Below are 15,538 nucleotides of genomic sequence, written 5' to 3'. Positions count from 1 at the left end.
TGCCTCAAAACACGAACATGTTCCAACTTCGTGTCAACGGGAAATGTACACAACACTTTTGCATGAGTGTATATCAACCTCCATACCGTATATTTGTGTTTGTAAGACAAACGTGATTTTCTTTAACAGTGTGGCAATTTCATATATATTTTAAATATGTTGAAAAATTTAAAAGGTATAAAAAAATCCTTAAGACGAATAGGGCCCCAATTGCGAAATTGGCGATTACTGTCTGCTTGAAATTACTTTTCAACTTGATCACCACGATAATTAAAGGTACACAATTTGTGTCAAAATATTGACTGTGATAACGTCACATTGAATTTATTCACATTTCTTGGACACTCCAGAAAAAAAAGAGAGTAAAATACAATGGCCTTGATTTGGCAAATTTCAAACGCCGAGTATTTTGTTATAATACTGTTGTGATCTGACCCAGTTAGATTAGTGAATGTTGATGAACCACATATTGTCCGACTTATCTTAATCCTATAAATACTAATCCGATTACCCAGTTATCCAATCTTTAGGGTGGTGTGAGCTGCACACCAAGCAAATCAGCAACAGCTATATGGGCAATATCATACGGGTCATTTCAATGCCCAAGTACGAATCAATTAAATTGTGTCTGGCCGTGAAACGGCTGCTACATGTACATGGCTACGGCCGCAGCTGTTGATCTTTACGCGCCAATGGCAAGAGCCTAACCGTAGCCATAAAAACAGCCGAGTCGGATGTCAGTAATGTCACTTTAGCTTGGTTGTCTTATCAGAGATATAATATGGAATCGAAAGTCTGATTTCAGTGTTCTTTAAATCTCTTCCTTTTGGATCATGTGATGAGCACTTATCCCACGTGCTGTCTGAATTCATTATATTTGACACAGTCACCCCATTTGCCATGGCTTTTTTTTTCTTATAAAAAAGACAAAGTCCACGAATCCACACATTCATTTGTGAGTGTTGTTTTAAAGAAGGCAATCTCAATTGCATGATTCTCATAATTTCGCATCCCACATTTTTGGGCTAAATCACTTATCGATTTTGTGGCTCAAAACATTAATGACGATTTTTCCATGCAAAGAAAAGCGGTTGCACTCCTTTATGCTGTATTGCTAATTTGTTCAAATTTGCACAGGCCTACACGGAAAACATACAATACAATCTGGTCTGACGGATTCAAAGCACATGTACTCTAACACCTTCCAGTTATTTGCAAATAATTCGAGTGAGAAGGAAAAAAAACACGCACGAAAGCTCAGTCACCTAAGAGTGCATAGTAAAATGTATATATTGATACAACTGGGTCAATATTGGAACTATACACTTGAACCCGAGCTGAAATATTAGGTTACATGGGGCTACCGCGTCACGTGATTTGCCATTTACAGTCAGTATACTATACAAAAATGAAGGGAATTTGGACATGCATCTGAGAGATTTACATTGAAGTGATCACATAATTATCATTAGTCACTAAAAAAAAAAGTGGAAATGCGACAAATTTATTTAAAGACTGAAATACTGTTTTTCCCTTTTCTGCGACCGTTTGTATTATAGTTGTATATTATTCAGTTTGGTATGATAGTAACTACTGACTGTACTAGGGAATTGACCGTTTACTTCTGTACTCTAAAATTTGATCTTTATTATTTTTTTTAAAATAAAAATGTTATGCTTATTTACAATGAACCCCTTGCAATAATCATCTGTTTCCTTCAACGGACTTGGACAAGTCTAGCTACGATCCTCACTTTCCTTGTAATTTGTGTGCGACTGGGATCAATCCGCAGAGCGTGTAACGAGCAAAACATGGAGAGACTTACTTCACAAGATCACGATGGGACCCTACAAGAATTAGGAGCAAGAAATACACAAACAGAGCAAAGAGAACGATGAATGATGAGTAAAGTACAAAGATTATCCTCCAGGGATGAAGCAGGGATCCATCAAAATTGTGTCCTCGGAATGCCAAGCACTCCAGATATCTAGCGGGTTGCTTGCGGTGTTTTGAAAAGACATCTATAGAAAAACAGACAATTTGACTTCAAACGGGCGCCAGGGCTAATATTGGTGTTGCCTTCTGTTGGGTCAGTCGACCCGATCGTACGGGTCAATGACAGGCTGAGCAACTGAATACATCAACAGAATGTCTTCAAATGATTGACGAATGTCACAACATACACCATCGGTGCGTCTACTACCGTGTTTATATGAAACAGTCTTTTTAGAAAATCGCAGGCCGTGTTGTAATTAAACTCCGAAATTAATTAAGCGACAAAAATATTCCACCTTCACGCATGATACAACAGACTGTTTGCTTGGCTAAGTCAATTTTCTGCTTCATCCGAACAACGTGTAATATATATAGATTCAAATATTTATGATTTGTTTTTTTCATATCAATAATATATCGCAGTAAGAGATTGATTGAGTCTCACCTTTTAAAAAGTTGAACAATTAACCAGGATTTAATTTTGAAATTCGTCTCCTTCCTTCGAATAACATCAACAAGACTCCCAAACAAACATGTTGACATTTTCCCAGTGTTTATCAACTAACATGATAATCTAATAAAAATAATTATAAGGTGGCAAAAAAACCACCACAAATTATGCAGGCAGGGGTGACTTCAGCGCGTGATTACCACGCGCGCGTTCTCTTCTTGACGTCATACACTTCACAACTTTCCTCATTCAGCCTGTGCAATATTCCACACCGTGACGTCATTTTGGCGCGCACGCCCCTGAAACTAATTCCCTGACTGGCAACAAAAGAAAACAAATAGCAGGAAAGCCGATGTTGAAATAAAACACTGCATAATAAGCTTGGCATTGACGGCGCTTGCATCTCATCGACACGAGACTGGAATTAATCTGGTTGACCGAATGAGCACTTTCAGGGAGGTTAGGAGAATTTTATTTTCTTGTCATCAACTAGGGTTTTTTTATATTTCATCACGTTACAGATTAAAATTCACAAAAAAAATTACAAATTTTTGCTTCTCATACCCACAAAACAATTAAAACACCCACCAACACACCCACCATCATAATTATGCGTAATTCAGGCAAAATATTCATGTTCATACACTATCTGCACGACCACAGCTCCCTGATAGCTTGTACTTACAACTGACGACTACACGCCGCATGGTGGCGATATTCAACATACCAATACTCGATTCCATTTATTCCTCTCTGTTTTTTTTTTATCTAGCTACAAAAAGTACAACTGATTAGATTCTTGAGGGTGGCGGTTGTTGTCTCAGGGGAGCAGATCGCTTACGTGATTTTTTTTTCAATAAAAATATCCACCACAGCCTTAAATTTGCAGAAAATAATAACAAAAACTTCAATCTATCAACCTATCAAGGATGAATCTTGGAAATGAAACAGAAAAGGTGATACATTAATCTTCAGAGGCATTGTACTTTTGTTTATTATCAATTGAGGCTATTTAATTTCAGAGTTTGACTGGAGGTTAAGATCCCCTTATACAGTTGTGGCGATAGAAGGATTTATAATGAATTAATTACAGAAGTCTTGATGCTTCCTGTGTGATTGATGAACGTTTACAAAAACAATGAAATCTTCCTCGAATTTTGCTGTTAATGCCATTCGTGGCAAAGCATACAATTAGTTTTCAAGCAGAATATGCATAATTATTTTCTCATTTGTGGCATTAAAAAAAAAAAAAACCACCAATAGTAGCATTTGCTTTACGATCACTCAGTTTTCATTAGAAATTGAGAATATGATACAAATTCACAAAATCCCACCTAACGACTTGAAAAGTGCATCAGCGGAATACCGAACACTATTGCTGTGCATTTTGAATAATTTAGTATTTGATTATTCTAACTTGAACCAGAACAAACATTTGAATATTCGAAATGTACTAATCAAGTTGCATATACCCCAAGCTAAGCTGGCCACCAATAGGGATTTGTGTGCAACTGCGCTTGTTGAGAATTGACTAAGAGATTATTCAAACTATATGCAAAGCATAACGTATGTATCGATACATTTTTTGAGGTAGCAGAATGGCTGATATTCAGAAGAAATTTGAGCCAATATTCCTCAAGAAAGCTCTCCAATCACGCATGTAAAGTGGCTTCCAACAAAAGTGTAGCATTTAACAAATAGCAAAACCACATTTTATACAATTAAAAATAACGTTATGGATGTTTTTCATCACCTCCTGGAGACCGCATAATTTTTGAATATCTGAATCAAAAAACATACTATTCAATTGCTGATCGAATATTCGAATATTGGGTATATTCAGCACAACCCTAATGAGCACGCTTGCCATATTTGTTTCCTGCATGCAACTCTGATTGACAGTGAGATGAAACAACGTACAGCAGGATACTCAAATCAAATTTCCATCAATTCAACGGAATAAATTGCAGCAAAAATGGTTCCTTTTTTAGAAGTTGTGGAGAGGTTCTTGACAAGATAAAACCACTTATTGTTGATTTCAATCCTACCATTTCATTTATACTGTCACTGAACACATAATTTGAGTCAGCACCAATTCAATTTGCTGCATTCAATCCGTGGGATTTGGTCAATATTTTAGCAACAGCAAATCAGCACTGGATATTTTGAAGAGTCTTTGATGGGAATTAACTGCTTGCATCCACAGCTTCCACATGAACATGATGAACATTACAGGCGTTTGGAACGTCATTGACACATGAAAACATACAGCACAATACAGACACATGCTTGCCTGCGTCCATCCAATCTCTGGACTCCCAAGGAGTTCTTGTCTTGTCATCTAGAAGATTCCTTGCTTCCAATCCTCAGGTATTTGAACCTGTACTGGCCGTTTCTCCCGTCTCATCTTTGATTAGAGTCAGAGGAGAATCTCTGCTGTGGAGAACAAGAAGAAATGTACACCTGTGATTTTGGATAGCAACAGATGATGCTGCAAGTTTAGAGGCAGGATTGTTTGCTTTTTATGCATTTTGTTTGTTTCCAATAATAACACCAATCAGAATCCAAAGACGAATGTTCTAAACCTAACCTGTTGAAGGTTCAGCTCAGTGGATATTACACTTTTTGAAAAAAGTGAAAAACCTTGCATAATCTTTTGATATCGTAACACGATTTTGTCCATAGCACACAGTATTTCCAAAAATCGGTCAATTGACCGATCGTTGGAAATATCATACATTTCTTGATTTCTGCTAAATGACAGCAAGCCAGACGAAATAATTTCACGGGGTATTTAGTACCAATACGATATTTAACCCAAGTAAGCTTGTTTTGATAATGATTGGGTAGGTTACTTTTGGGATAAATGCAAATGATCCCATATGCCTTTAAGTCTGCTTTAAACGTAGCTTTCATCAATAAGCGTCTTGTTTGTGGCAAGGAAGGAAGAGAACTTCTTCAAGCATTCAAATTGTCGTTTTCATTCTCACAACTGTGGCATGTTCATGAACTCGTCAATTAATTTTCTTGACAACAGGTGTTTTTACCTTGCTTTCACTGCCTTGGCTGCTTGGGCTTTGGCATTTAGTTGTCTCTTGCATGTTATGGAGTCTTTCAGCATATTTTCTATTGATGCGAAGGACTGAGTGCTATTCTGTATATCACTCACTGCCCTGCAGAGGTAAAAATCCAGTGTTTAAACTGACAACGTTATTACGAAACAGACGAGAATATAAACATCATGCATACAATCAGCACGACCTAAACTCTATAGGTTGTTCAATCGGTTGGGAACTTCATTGGTCATGTTGGTATAAACTCAATGGATTTGAAATATTATCTGTTCTTCGTTATTAAGATTTTCTTCCCCCCCCCTTTTTTTCTTGAGGGTGGGCGGGGGGGGGGGGGGGGGGGTTAGGGATGTTGGCTGGTGATTCAGTGAGATATTTTCATAAAGTCAGCGAGACTGACTTTATTTCTCATTTTTTTCTTCTTTTTTTTTTTTGGGGGGGGATTGACAACAAACTTGCTGACAAACAATCTAGCGAAGGTTCGTTTGCTCAATGAGGCTCTAAATGCCGACTGAGAGGAATTATTGGGGTGTATTTTTTTTTGGGGGGGGGATGCCACACACACCTCAGTTTGCTACACCCCTGATTAAATATTTCCCAATGTGTGTTTTTTCCCTACCTGATGGCATAATCCACATCATAATAGGCTCCTTGGACAAGTTGTTGCGTCTGACCAAGCTCCATCTAAGTACAATGTCAAAAAATCGTGAATTCAGGATTGATTTGAGGTATTTTGGTGTATTTAATCTGACAAAAATGTTAAGGGAGTAAATATGGAGTTATTTCAATCCCAAAGAACTACAATGGTGTTGAAGCATAACGACAAAAGTACAATACCTACAATCTTCAACCTACCTTACACTCTGCAAGCTTTGGTAGAGACTTCCTGATGTGTTCTTGAATTCTGAACATGGCAAGCGACGGCTCATTGGCAACAATATGCATACACTCGGAGAACTTCTCGGTAACTGTGGAGTAAATAAAGGCAGTGGCAAGGTGATTACAAATACACGATTCAGTGCACTTATAAAAAAACAATTGCGAGATAAGTACATGTACATTTCTAACTGTTACTCAAAACCTCATTTGGCAAAACTAGGACTGTATTAAACAAATAATACATTTTTATATTGCAAGGAAATATTTCATTACATCATACATTGTACCTTTTTTGACTCGATATTCCACTTCAGGATCACCAGAATCTATTGAGAATATAAAACAAATAAAAATAGCCTCATTGAGTCATTATTATATAGTCTTGCTGCACATGAAATTTCTTACGACAGCAGAGTTTGTTTCACAAACTACGTAAAAGTCTAGTGCACAACCAGCTTAAGTTACAACTCGCCGCGTCCTACCTCCATGGTCATAGTCATGTCTAAATAAACATATCGTGAAAAAAACATGCAAAACATGACACGTATTTCTACAGGTAGAAGCTATAACTAAGGCGCAGATATGACCATGATGACAAAATCAAAAATCATGACAAACAATAACAAAACATGTCATTTTTACTGTCCACATTATTATATTAACTGATTGACAAGTTTCCTACCTGAACTTCGATTTATTGATGCATGAAGAAGAGCTTGACTACCGAAAGAATCCATTACTAGTCGCCGACGCTAATTTCTAGCCTTTTCTCAACAATTTCAAATTTCAAACTGCTTAATTTACATGATTTTCGTTGCCTTTAAAAATGTCATTGTCAGTCCATTTTTCGAAACCCGTCTTTGCAAACACAGACTTACAATGTATGAGGTAAAAGGAGCTGGGCCCGCAATGCACAATTCATAGACTTTTATACCAGTGAATAGAACGTTTTGATCCTGAAAAGTGCAACAACTTTAGCACTTAGATGATTGTAATGCAACTGAAATGTGACACACCAATAAAGTGTCAATATTTGGAACTCAAATGATAGTGCGTTGCAGATATTTTTAGGTAATTGTTTACAAAAATAAACTTGATACTTTTGGAAATAGGAAAACTCTAAATCTCCCGTTACTGCATACGTTCAGTGTATCTTATTGAAAAAACATTTCTTGAGGGCGCTCGTCCGGAAAAATGGAGTAAATTTTTAATGTACAAATCTAACATTTTGACACTGAGCCAAATACATGCTTTAATTTCAACACAACCAACTGAGAGTACAGATAGTGTTGGAAAATTCAAAATATGTTGGATAATGTTATTTCAAAGTACTTTTAGGCATGTCGTTTAGCGCCCTCTGTTGACATAAACGACAAACAGCAGGAATACCAATGAATGATCGAACGTGCCCTCCCCCTCCTTCACCCCCCAACACACACACAGACACACACGCAGTCGTATCCTATACTTATGAGGAGCTCCCCTTCTTTGTTTTCATTGTTTGTAACTTTTTCTCAACATCTCCCGTAAGGTGTACACGAAAACCTCCCGAAGACTTGGCTGAGGTTCTTGGGATTATTGTTATTGCAAATCCCCCATAGTCTCAATTCACGATAACAAGATCAACCTTACAGATGAGTGTGGGGTACTTGCATTGTTCTCCCTTAGCTCCCTCTTCTTTAGAATTTCCCTACAGGGGGAACCTGTAGCGTTTAACAAAGGCTGACTTCAAGTGGGGTACCATTGTGCCCTTTCTTGGCACTACCCAATAAGGTAGCGCTCAGAGGAGCATACATCCAAGATTATTCAACCCACACGCCACCCCAAACCCCATCAACGAAAAAAGACGCATGCTCCTTGCCGTTGACGAATCAAGTTCGTGAAATATTAAAAGGGAAAGGTACAACGTCAAGGAGTCATGCAGGTTATAGCGGCACTTTCCTTGCCTTCCACCGCTGTGACCCGGGCTAGATACCTACCTGGGCCAATATGTGGATTGGGTTTTCAGTCCCTACTTGATTCTGTGGATTTTCCTCAGAATATTATACTGGGGTTTTCCTACCACATCGAAAACTGTAATTTCGTCACATAATTGTCTTCTCCTTAGGCCTCATGGGAGACAGGTGGATCCCATTTAATGGGCTTCCAAGTTAAAAATAAGAATTAGAATTAAAGAATAAGAATTAAAAAAAATATATACCATCCCCTCTTCCGATTTTTCAAATTGCTGGCTGGTCAACCAGTACAGTACCCGCTCACGACAAATTTTGGGTGCGCCACTGTTTTCCTGGCCCCCCTCTCCCCCCCCCTCCCCCTACCCCCCCCCCCCCAAAAAAAACACCCAACAACAACAACAACAACAACAACAACAACAAAAATCCCCGAATAACAGGGTCTGGCCGGGTCCGCAGGCCCAAAACGTGTCGTTTCTGGTCGGTCATTTTTTCCCAGTTTGTTTGGAAAATTGCAGTCCTTACATGATCGATTGTGTTTTACGCATTTGTGGGTATCCTGCATGGTTATGATAATAAACCGTTTAGGAATAATCAACGTTCTAGTATTACTGCCCGATTTCAGTGATCAATTATTTGCAATATAGCCTGCCATCCCACACTGAAACCTGATACCGAACTGCACTTTAAGCTCAAGCAAATCACATTCGATCCATCCGGTTGCTATTTTTTTTTTTTGCCATTCCCTCTTTTTCCCCGGGTTGCAAACCCTTACAGCTTGTCAAAACACCCGTGTGTGTTTGAACTGAGACGAATGACGAGCCAGCACTGACATTTTGATTACCATGGACCGAGAAACTGTCTCCAAGCTTGCTCATAGGTAACGGATAAATCGTACAAACAGACACTGCCAGAGTATTTGCAAATGTTTAGAGTAGACAAATCCGGGAAATCGGCCAAGTTATTCTAGCTTCGCGTCCCGCCGTCTTGTGCATCGTGTGCATGCAACCAACTTGGTTGGCTATTGTGAATTCTTCGATTCAAAATAGCAAGAGACAGATGAACGTATCTCAGATAATGGTGTTTGGTGATAGTCTAAAATAGGCCAAATACTTAGAATAACAAAATGGATCTAAACGTGGACTTACGCGATTGAACAACTTGCAAAAATAATAGAAGTATTTTGCGTATGACACGAAATTCGTCAAGCGTCCCAAAATTTTAAAGGTGTTTGATTGCGTATGAGATAGGTATTGAGATTTATTTTGTTTTTCTGGATGACTAAGAACATCACACGTCCTAATACTTGCTTGGCAGTCGGAATGTTGTTTAGAAAGTAATAATAATTTGTTCAAGAAATCATTTGTAAAATCTAACGAAAATACGAGGACAAATTTCAAGATAATGCCTCATTTCCACAACTAATAGATTTTCACTACGTGACCATCATTCTCTCTCTCTCATTAATCCAATCACATGTTCAATGGCTAAAATCATCATGATCCTGACGGAATTTCATCGTATGGCGGCGCCCTTTCAACAACCGCTAAAAGTTCTGACGGCCTATCGGCACCGCACGCAAAGTTGCATTATTCCACTCCAGTGTGTTTTTCAGCGTGCGCTTGGCCAATCAGGCGCGGCGCTAATCGATAATCGCCTGGTGGGTAAAGACTAGTGCCCCACAACTGCTCACTCAAAGGCTCTTCACGTCGACTTTCATTAGAATTGTTGATCGTCAGGGGATATGGTGGGTCCAGAGAGCACGGCTACCCCCTGGGTGGGGATGGGTTCACCGGGGACGTGGGATAGTTGGACGGGGAATCTCGCCTCCACATCCGGCGACTATCTCACCGATAACACGGTGGACTCGACCACAACGTCATCTCTCACTACTACATATATTCAGGACATTACTTCGGATCGTACGCAGACTTTGTGGTCGACTGTGACTCAGAGGCAATCGACCATTGCGTCTACCACTCATGAGGAGTTTTTCACCGGCTCGACAGCGATATCGACGGTGTATGCGACGACAGACAACACGCTTATATCTAGCGTAACGTCTGCAACATCATCAAACCCTTATGACTCTGGGACTACCATCGATGAGTTCCAGTCGACAATGATGGATTCAACATCATTTGTTGGAACTACTTGGCTGAACAATTCTGCCTCTATGGTTGATATCGTCACGAGTGAGACTCCAATAGAAGACACTCTTGCAAGGGATATTATTGTCGGTGTCTTACTCTCATCACTCGGACTTCTGACTGTCTTTGGAAACACCTTAGTTATTCTCGCCATTTATCGCGAGAGGTGCTTACGTACTGTCACCAATTTCTTCATAGCCTCACTTGCATCAGCTGACTTTATCATTGGAACAACGGTCATACCCTTCGCTATCTATAACGAGCTGCGTTTTGGTCAGTGGGTTTTTGGTAAACCCTGGTGCGACATGTGGCATGCCATTGACATATTAGCATGTACTGCATCCATAACTAATTTGTGTGTCATTGCAGTGGACCGATACTGGGCAATCACTCGTCCAATGAGCTATCCATCCAAAATGACCAAGAAACTGGGAACTCTCTTGGTCGCTTTCGTCTGGATTTGTTCGTCGTTAATCTCATTTCCTTGCATCGCTTGGTGGCACGCTGTCGAACCGGCTGACAGACCAGATACAGACTGCGTCTTTCCTGAAGATGCAACATATCTCATCATTTCATCTTGTATTTCATTCTATATCCCATCCGCTATGATGATATTCATGTATGCACAGGTTTACCGAACAGCCGTCGAGCAAGTGAAAGTTATCAAAAGTGGGCAGCGGAAAGTTCACGCCGGTCCGCAACAAGGTGCAATGTCTATGCGAGTACATCGAGGTGGAACTATGAATAACAACCATGCAGCTGGCTATACCAACGGGTATAACGCTCGAAACGTCGGCGTAACTGGCGGAGCACACGGTGGAGCTAAGAATGCTGTGAGCAATGCAAGAAGGTCGCTCCTGGCTGGAATGAACCGAGAACACAAAGCTGCTCGAACTCTTGGTATCGTCATGGGGGTCTTCATCATGTGTTGGTTACCTTTCTTTATTTGCAACGTCATGGCGCCTGTGTGTCCACAGTGCATTGTCAATCCACATATAACTTTTCCTGTGGTGACGTGGTTAGGCTACGCGAACAGCGCCCTGAATCCGGCAATCTATGCCTTTACCAGTCGTAAATTCAAACGTGCCTTCATCAAGATAATCTGCGACTGTCTACCGCGTCGATACCAACCAGACAAGTGGGAGAGGAGGCGGCGACCACGCCGTACAATGTCTATGAGTAACATGGAACAAGACTCATCTTATACCATGGTGGAGTATGGAGATTCGCTGGTTCGCTCACCAGACCGTATAAAGATTGATTCGTCAACAGCCATTCTCAGCGGAGGCAGGCCTCATTTGTATTCTCTTAGACAAACTTACTTCTAGAAACAAAGCAAACTTATGGCTTGAATATTTATGTGTTGATGGTGACTTGTACAAAGTGTCATTTTGTTCTCAAAAGGGAGAGTGTTGACCCTGAATTAATGATCTGTGTATGATTGTGGTAAAGAACAATTTGCTTCTTATAAATATAGGCACAATTTTTAAAATTATTTTAGGACATGAAATTCAGGGTATACAATTCTAAAATTCTAGGGCGACGCCATATTGAAACTCAACATTCAAATTGAATAGGAATGCACGCAAAAAGGCTCACTTAAGAAATACTAAGTCAACAGCAAAATCTACTGTGCATTGTTAGTAAACAAACAAAATATACATTTGTTAATACCATTAAGCCTAATTACTCGAAAGGGTAACGTCTTGTGTAAGGTTTAGTTGTGCACACTTAACTCTAAAAGAAATGACAACTCAGAACGAGGCCGGTAGGGGATCAAATGGATACAGTGACAATACAAGTGATAATTATGTGATCTCTTTTTTGGACGTCGGGGAGCACGACGAAAAGTTGCCTTTTTATATTACTTAAGTCAAGTTGATGATGTCTGTATTTTGAAAATGATATTCGTTATCTCAGTACGGCGGCACATGCGAAGGAACCGTTTCATACGGTAGGCCTATTTCCCGAGAAAACGTACGCGAGTGTAAACCATGAGAAGTCCACTTTATAATGCTAACTACGTAATGTCGTAAGTGTTGACGTTAGAATAGAAAAGTGTTCCGTTGTTGCTAATTGTTGATTCTGTTCATTTATAGGAAGGTTTGAATGCGATGGCAACCTAAATCGTACAATTTGAACTCACGCAAGTTTGTTGTTCAAGTTGACAAGATGGGTGAAATTAAGATGGATAACAAATTATTAGATAAGTAAATTTACATAGGTAAAACATTTAAATATTAGGCTAATAGACGTGTCATAATGACGTCACGCTTTGTTTACCCTTGCTCTTTCCTATGGGAGCTTGGTGGCTCTCACCCCAACAGGAATCCCACAGCAAAGCGCACTTGTAAACAAAGTATGACGTCATCGTGTTTCAGGAATTCAGGTCTATTATTAAACCGAACTGTCTGGCTGGTGTATCTGCCCACGTCAACCGCCAACCTCGGGCAAAATTGGTAGTAAATGGAGCGAAACGAATTCCATTTATCACTTTAATTACCGAATTCCGTTTACATCGCAATGAACGCAGTCAGAAACATAAAATCGATGAGAATTTTAGCTCAGCTGATGAGATGCCATCTGCAGTGATTACGGATATGCTTCGAGATCGTGGCGTCGTTTAATGATAAATATAATTAACGATCAAGGACTGGAAATACATGATGGCTGCTGGCCAAAATCGAGATAAAAAATTATAATAATTATATAGGAATTAAGTCCACTTGTTTTTTGAACGAATATTTTTTTCTTCAATGTGCATTTCAATTTATTTCACAAGGAATTTAAGTTATTCTGATAATTTACCTGAGCGAAAGTTTTGTTTGAAGACAGAAAGTATTTTCTTAATTTAGTTCGATTAAATGTTGTTTACTAAACATAAATCTTGCATTAATGGCAATGCTTTCTCTATACCAGCAACTTTTCTGATGTACAATGGCACACAATTCCTGCAGGCAGAATGTATTTATTTTGATATTTTTCAGCATTTTTGGTAAAAAAAAATGAGATCTATTTCGTTTTTGTACATTTTATTTAAAATAAAGTAAATTAAATGTGTTTAAGTTCATGATAATGCAACATTTATGTATTTTATTGTTTTGATATTGTGGTAAAAGATAACTAAGTGACGTAACGACTGTTTTACCTATCACAATTGTGGAAGGCCAATGGTACGTAAGTTCATGTTCGCTGTTTCTGCTTAAATGCAAACTGCAAAATATCTGTCCTTGAAAATCCATTATATTAACAGAATTCGTACCGAATTCTAAGGCTTCATTTACTGTCTTCAATCACTGCCAGTGAAAATCAATGCTAACAAAATCAAAGCAAAAAAAAAATCAATAAATAACTAAAATTAAAATACTAGGAATCTTTTCAACTCTAAGTTTTGATCTTAATCACTCAAAGTTTACCAAAACCTTTAATATCGAGTTCATCTCAATGTTTCGATCCAATACTGATTGCCACGTTTGTATACATGACAATCTCGCATAGCTTATTCAGTAGTGCTCTTTTTTATGTGTTAACGTCAATGTAATAAATGCAGACATGTTAGAAGATTTTAATGTGGATTTATTTTTGTATCGAAACTGTAGTGACAAACTTGACCAGTTCTATTCGATGATGCCAAATAAATCTTTCCTAACAGAAAAGCAACTCCCTTTATTTATACCTTAACATTTGTTTATTTTGTAAATCTGTAACGTTCACGTTCTGGTAAAAATGAGATATCTTTAAAGATATTTTGAATATCCTTTCTGATATCTTCAAAGATATCTATTGAATGGGTTCTTGAAGTAGTCGACACTGAATGGCGAAGAAAGTAACGATTGCTACTTTTTTACACTTAAGATATTGCTATGCACAGACGACATTTTGCTGCCTAACTGGAATTGTATAGTGCAAACAAGGCAAAGACGTGAACTTTATTTTAGATTCTGGGCGAGAAATTTAACCAGGTCCCATGAGGATTCCAAACTGTCACAATTATTGACTTGAATTGCAAAATGCACAACAGACAATCGACCAGTTGCCACGGGCAACTAGCCAGCCATCTAGTCTAATAGGACAATACCCTTTTGGGGGATCGAATGTAACCCTGATGTCATCGCCGACGTCATAGTTTACCCCCTTAACTTCCTGCAAGCTCGATTTTGTATCAGCGGAGATTGGGTTACCGACTATTAGATCAACGAAGTAACAGAATATAAGTGGACAAAAGAGTGTTGGTTTCATTTCATTCCGTAACCAGGGCTACCAGCCTTTATCAAGTTTTCATGATGCTGTGCATTACAAATTAACTAGAATGATCGTCTTGCAAAGACCTTTTTCTGTGAGCAAGGCGTGAGAGAACCGTTCAGGCAACGTAATCTCTTGTGATGTGTACACAGTACACCACACGGCAGTCACAGTATTAGGCACAATTAAGGAAAAAAAAAGATTGCAGCAGGCTTTATTGTCCAAGCAAGATGGAATGTGTTCCTTTGAATCATATACAAGCTTATAAAGTAAACGGAGTTGCATAAACTGCCGTTAGCTGAATAAAACCTGACTTGTTATTATGCACAATTACGGAGGCAGGATTTGCCGGACTTCTTGTAAAGCAGTCAAGCTTTTAAGACCTGATTTCAGCTTTCTATCCTAAGTGAGCATCTCATTAGGATGCAACAACGGCGCTGCTTTCCTGTGTCAGCTCCTCAGGGTCGTATCCAATCACGTACATCATTGTTAGCTTTAGTTGGTTGAAATCAACGACTCGAGTAGCGGGTCCAATGGGTATAATACGATACCCACATGGCTGGTTAGCTTGATATTGCCTAGTGCGTTTCGATAGAGGAAAATAAAGGTTTCACTGTATTTTTGTTTCATTTTCAAATTTCTCCGTCTTAATTAATCGCAGGATGCCAGTAACCAAGGCAGACTTATTTCTTCAACCAAAGCCGAGGGGCAAATCTCAATAAATATCCATCACAGATTCAATCATATCTGGAGCGTGGGTTGAAATATAATTTTGAAAAATGAAATATAATTTCGGCG

General features: G+C 38.9%; 2 protein-coding genes across 3 annotated transcripts; one reads left to right on the top strand and one right to left on the bottom strand.

The window, feature by feature from the left end:
- Nucleotides 1-4,781: 4,781 nt before the first annotated feature.
- On the bottom strand, nucleotides 4,782-7,288 carry LOC119740181 (BLOC-1-related complex subunit 8-like). Of its 2 annotated transcripts, none has more exons than XM_038215399.1 (6): nucleotides 7,079-7,288; nucleotides 6,684-6,722; nucleotides 6,373-6,485; nucleotides 6,137-6,201; nucleotides 5,494-5,619; nucleotides 4,782-4,882 (listed from the first exon to the last, which is right to left on the bottom strand). In XM_038215399.1, the coding sequence occupies exons 1-6, from the start codon at nucleotides 7,131-7,133 to the stop codon at nucleotides 4,813-4,815; spliced, it is 468 nt and encodes a 155-aa protein (XP_038071327.1). In that variant the 5' UTR covers nucleotides 7,134-7,288; the 3' UTR covers nucleotides 4,782-4,812. The 2 variants fall into 2 exon arrangements, with proteins under 2 accessions (XP_038071327.1, XP_038071328.1); XM_038215400.1 differs by having other exon boundaries at nucleotides 4,782-4,879; nucleotides 7,079-7,287.
- A 2,677-nt stretch (nucleotides 7,289-9,965) lies between these two features.
- LOC119740014 (dopamine receptor 2-like) lies at nucleotides 9,966-14,067 on the top strand. Its single transcript, XM_038215203.1, has one exon. It carries the CDS (start codon nucleotides 10,093-10,095, stop codon nucleotides 11,824-11,826), a length of 1,734 nt encoding a protein of 577 aa, XP_038071131.1. The 5' UTR covers nucleotides 9,966-10,092; the 3' UTR covers nucleotides 11,827-14,067.
- Nucleotides 14,068-15,538: the final 1,471 nt, after the last annotated feature.

Source organism: Patiria miniata, unplaced genomic scaffold, assembly GCF_015706575.1.
Source record: "Patiria miniata isolate m_02_andy unplaced genomic scaffold, ASM1570657v1 HiC_scaffold_4, whole genome shotgun sequence".
Lineage (NCBI taxonomy): Eukaryota > Metazoa > Echinodermata > Asteroidea > Valvatida > Asterinidae > Patiria > Patiria miniata.
This window is presented reverse-complemented; position numbering and strand designations above follow the sequence as displayed.

Coding starts and splice junctions, on each gene's coding strand:
- LOC119740181 (XM_038215399.1), bottom strand. CDS start 7,133: ATGGATTCTTTCGGTAGTCAAGCTCTTCTTCATGCATCAATAAATCGA. Junction 6,486..6,683: donor GGAATATCGAGTCAAAAAAG/GTACAATGTATG, acceptor TTTACTCCACAG/TTACCGAGAAGTTCTCCGAG. Junction 4,883..5,493: donor GCCAAGGCAGTGAAAGCAAG/GTAAAAACACCT, acceptor TGTTCTCCACAG/CAGAGATTCTCCTCTGACTC.
- LOC119740014 (XM_038215203.1), top strand. CDS start 10,093: ATGGTGGGTCCAGAGAGCACGGCTACCCCCTGGGTGGGGATGGGTTCA.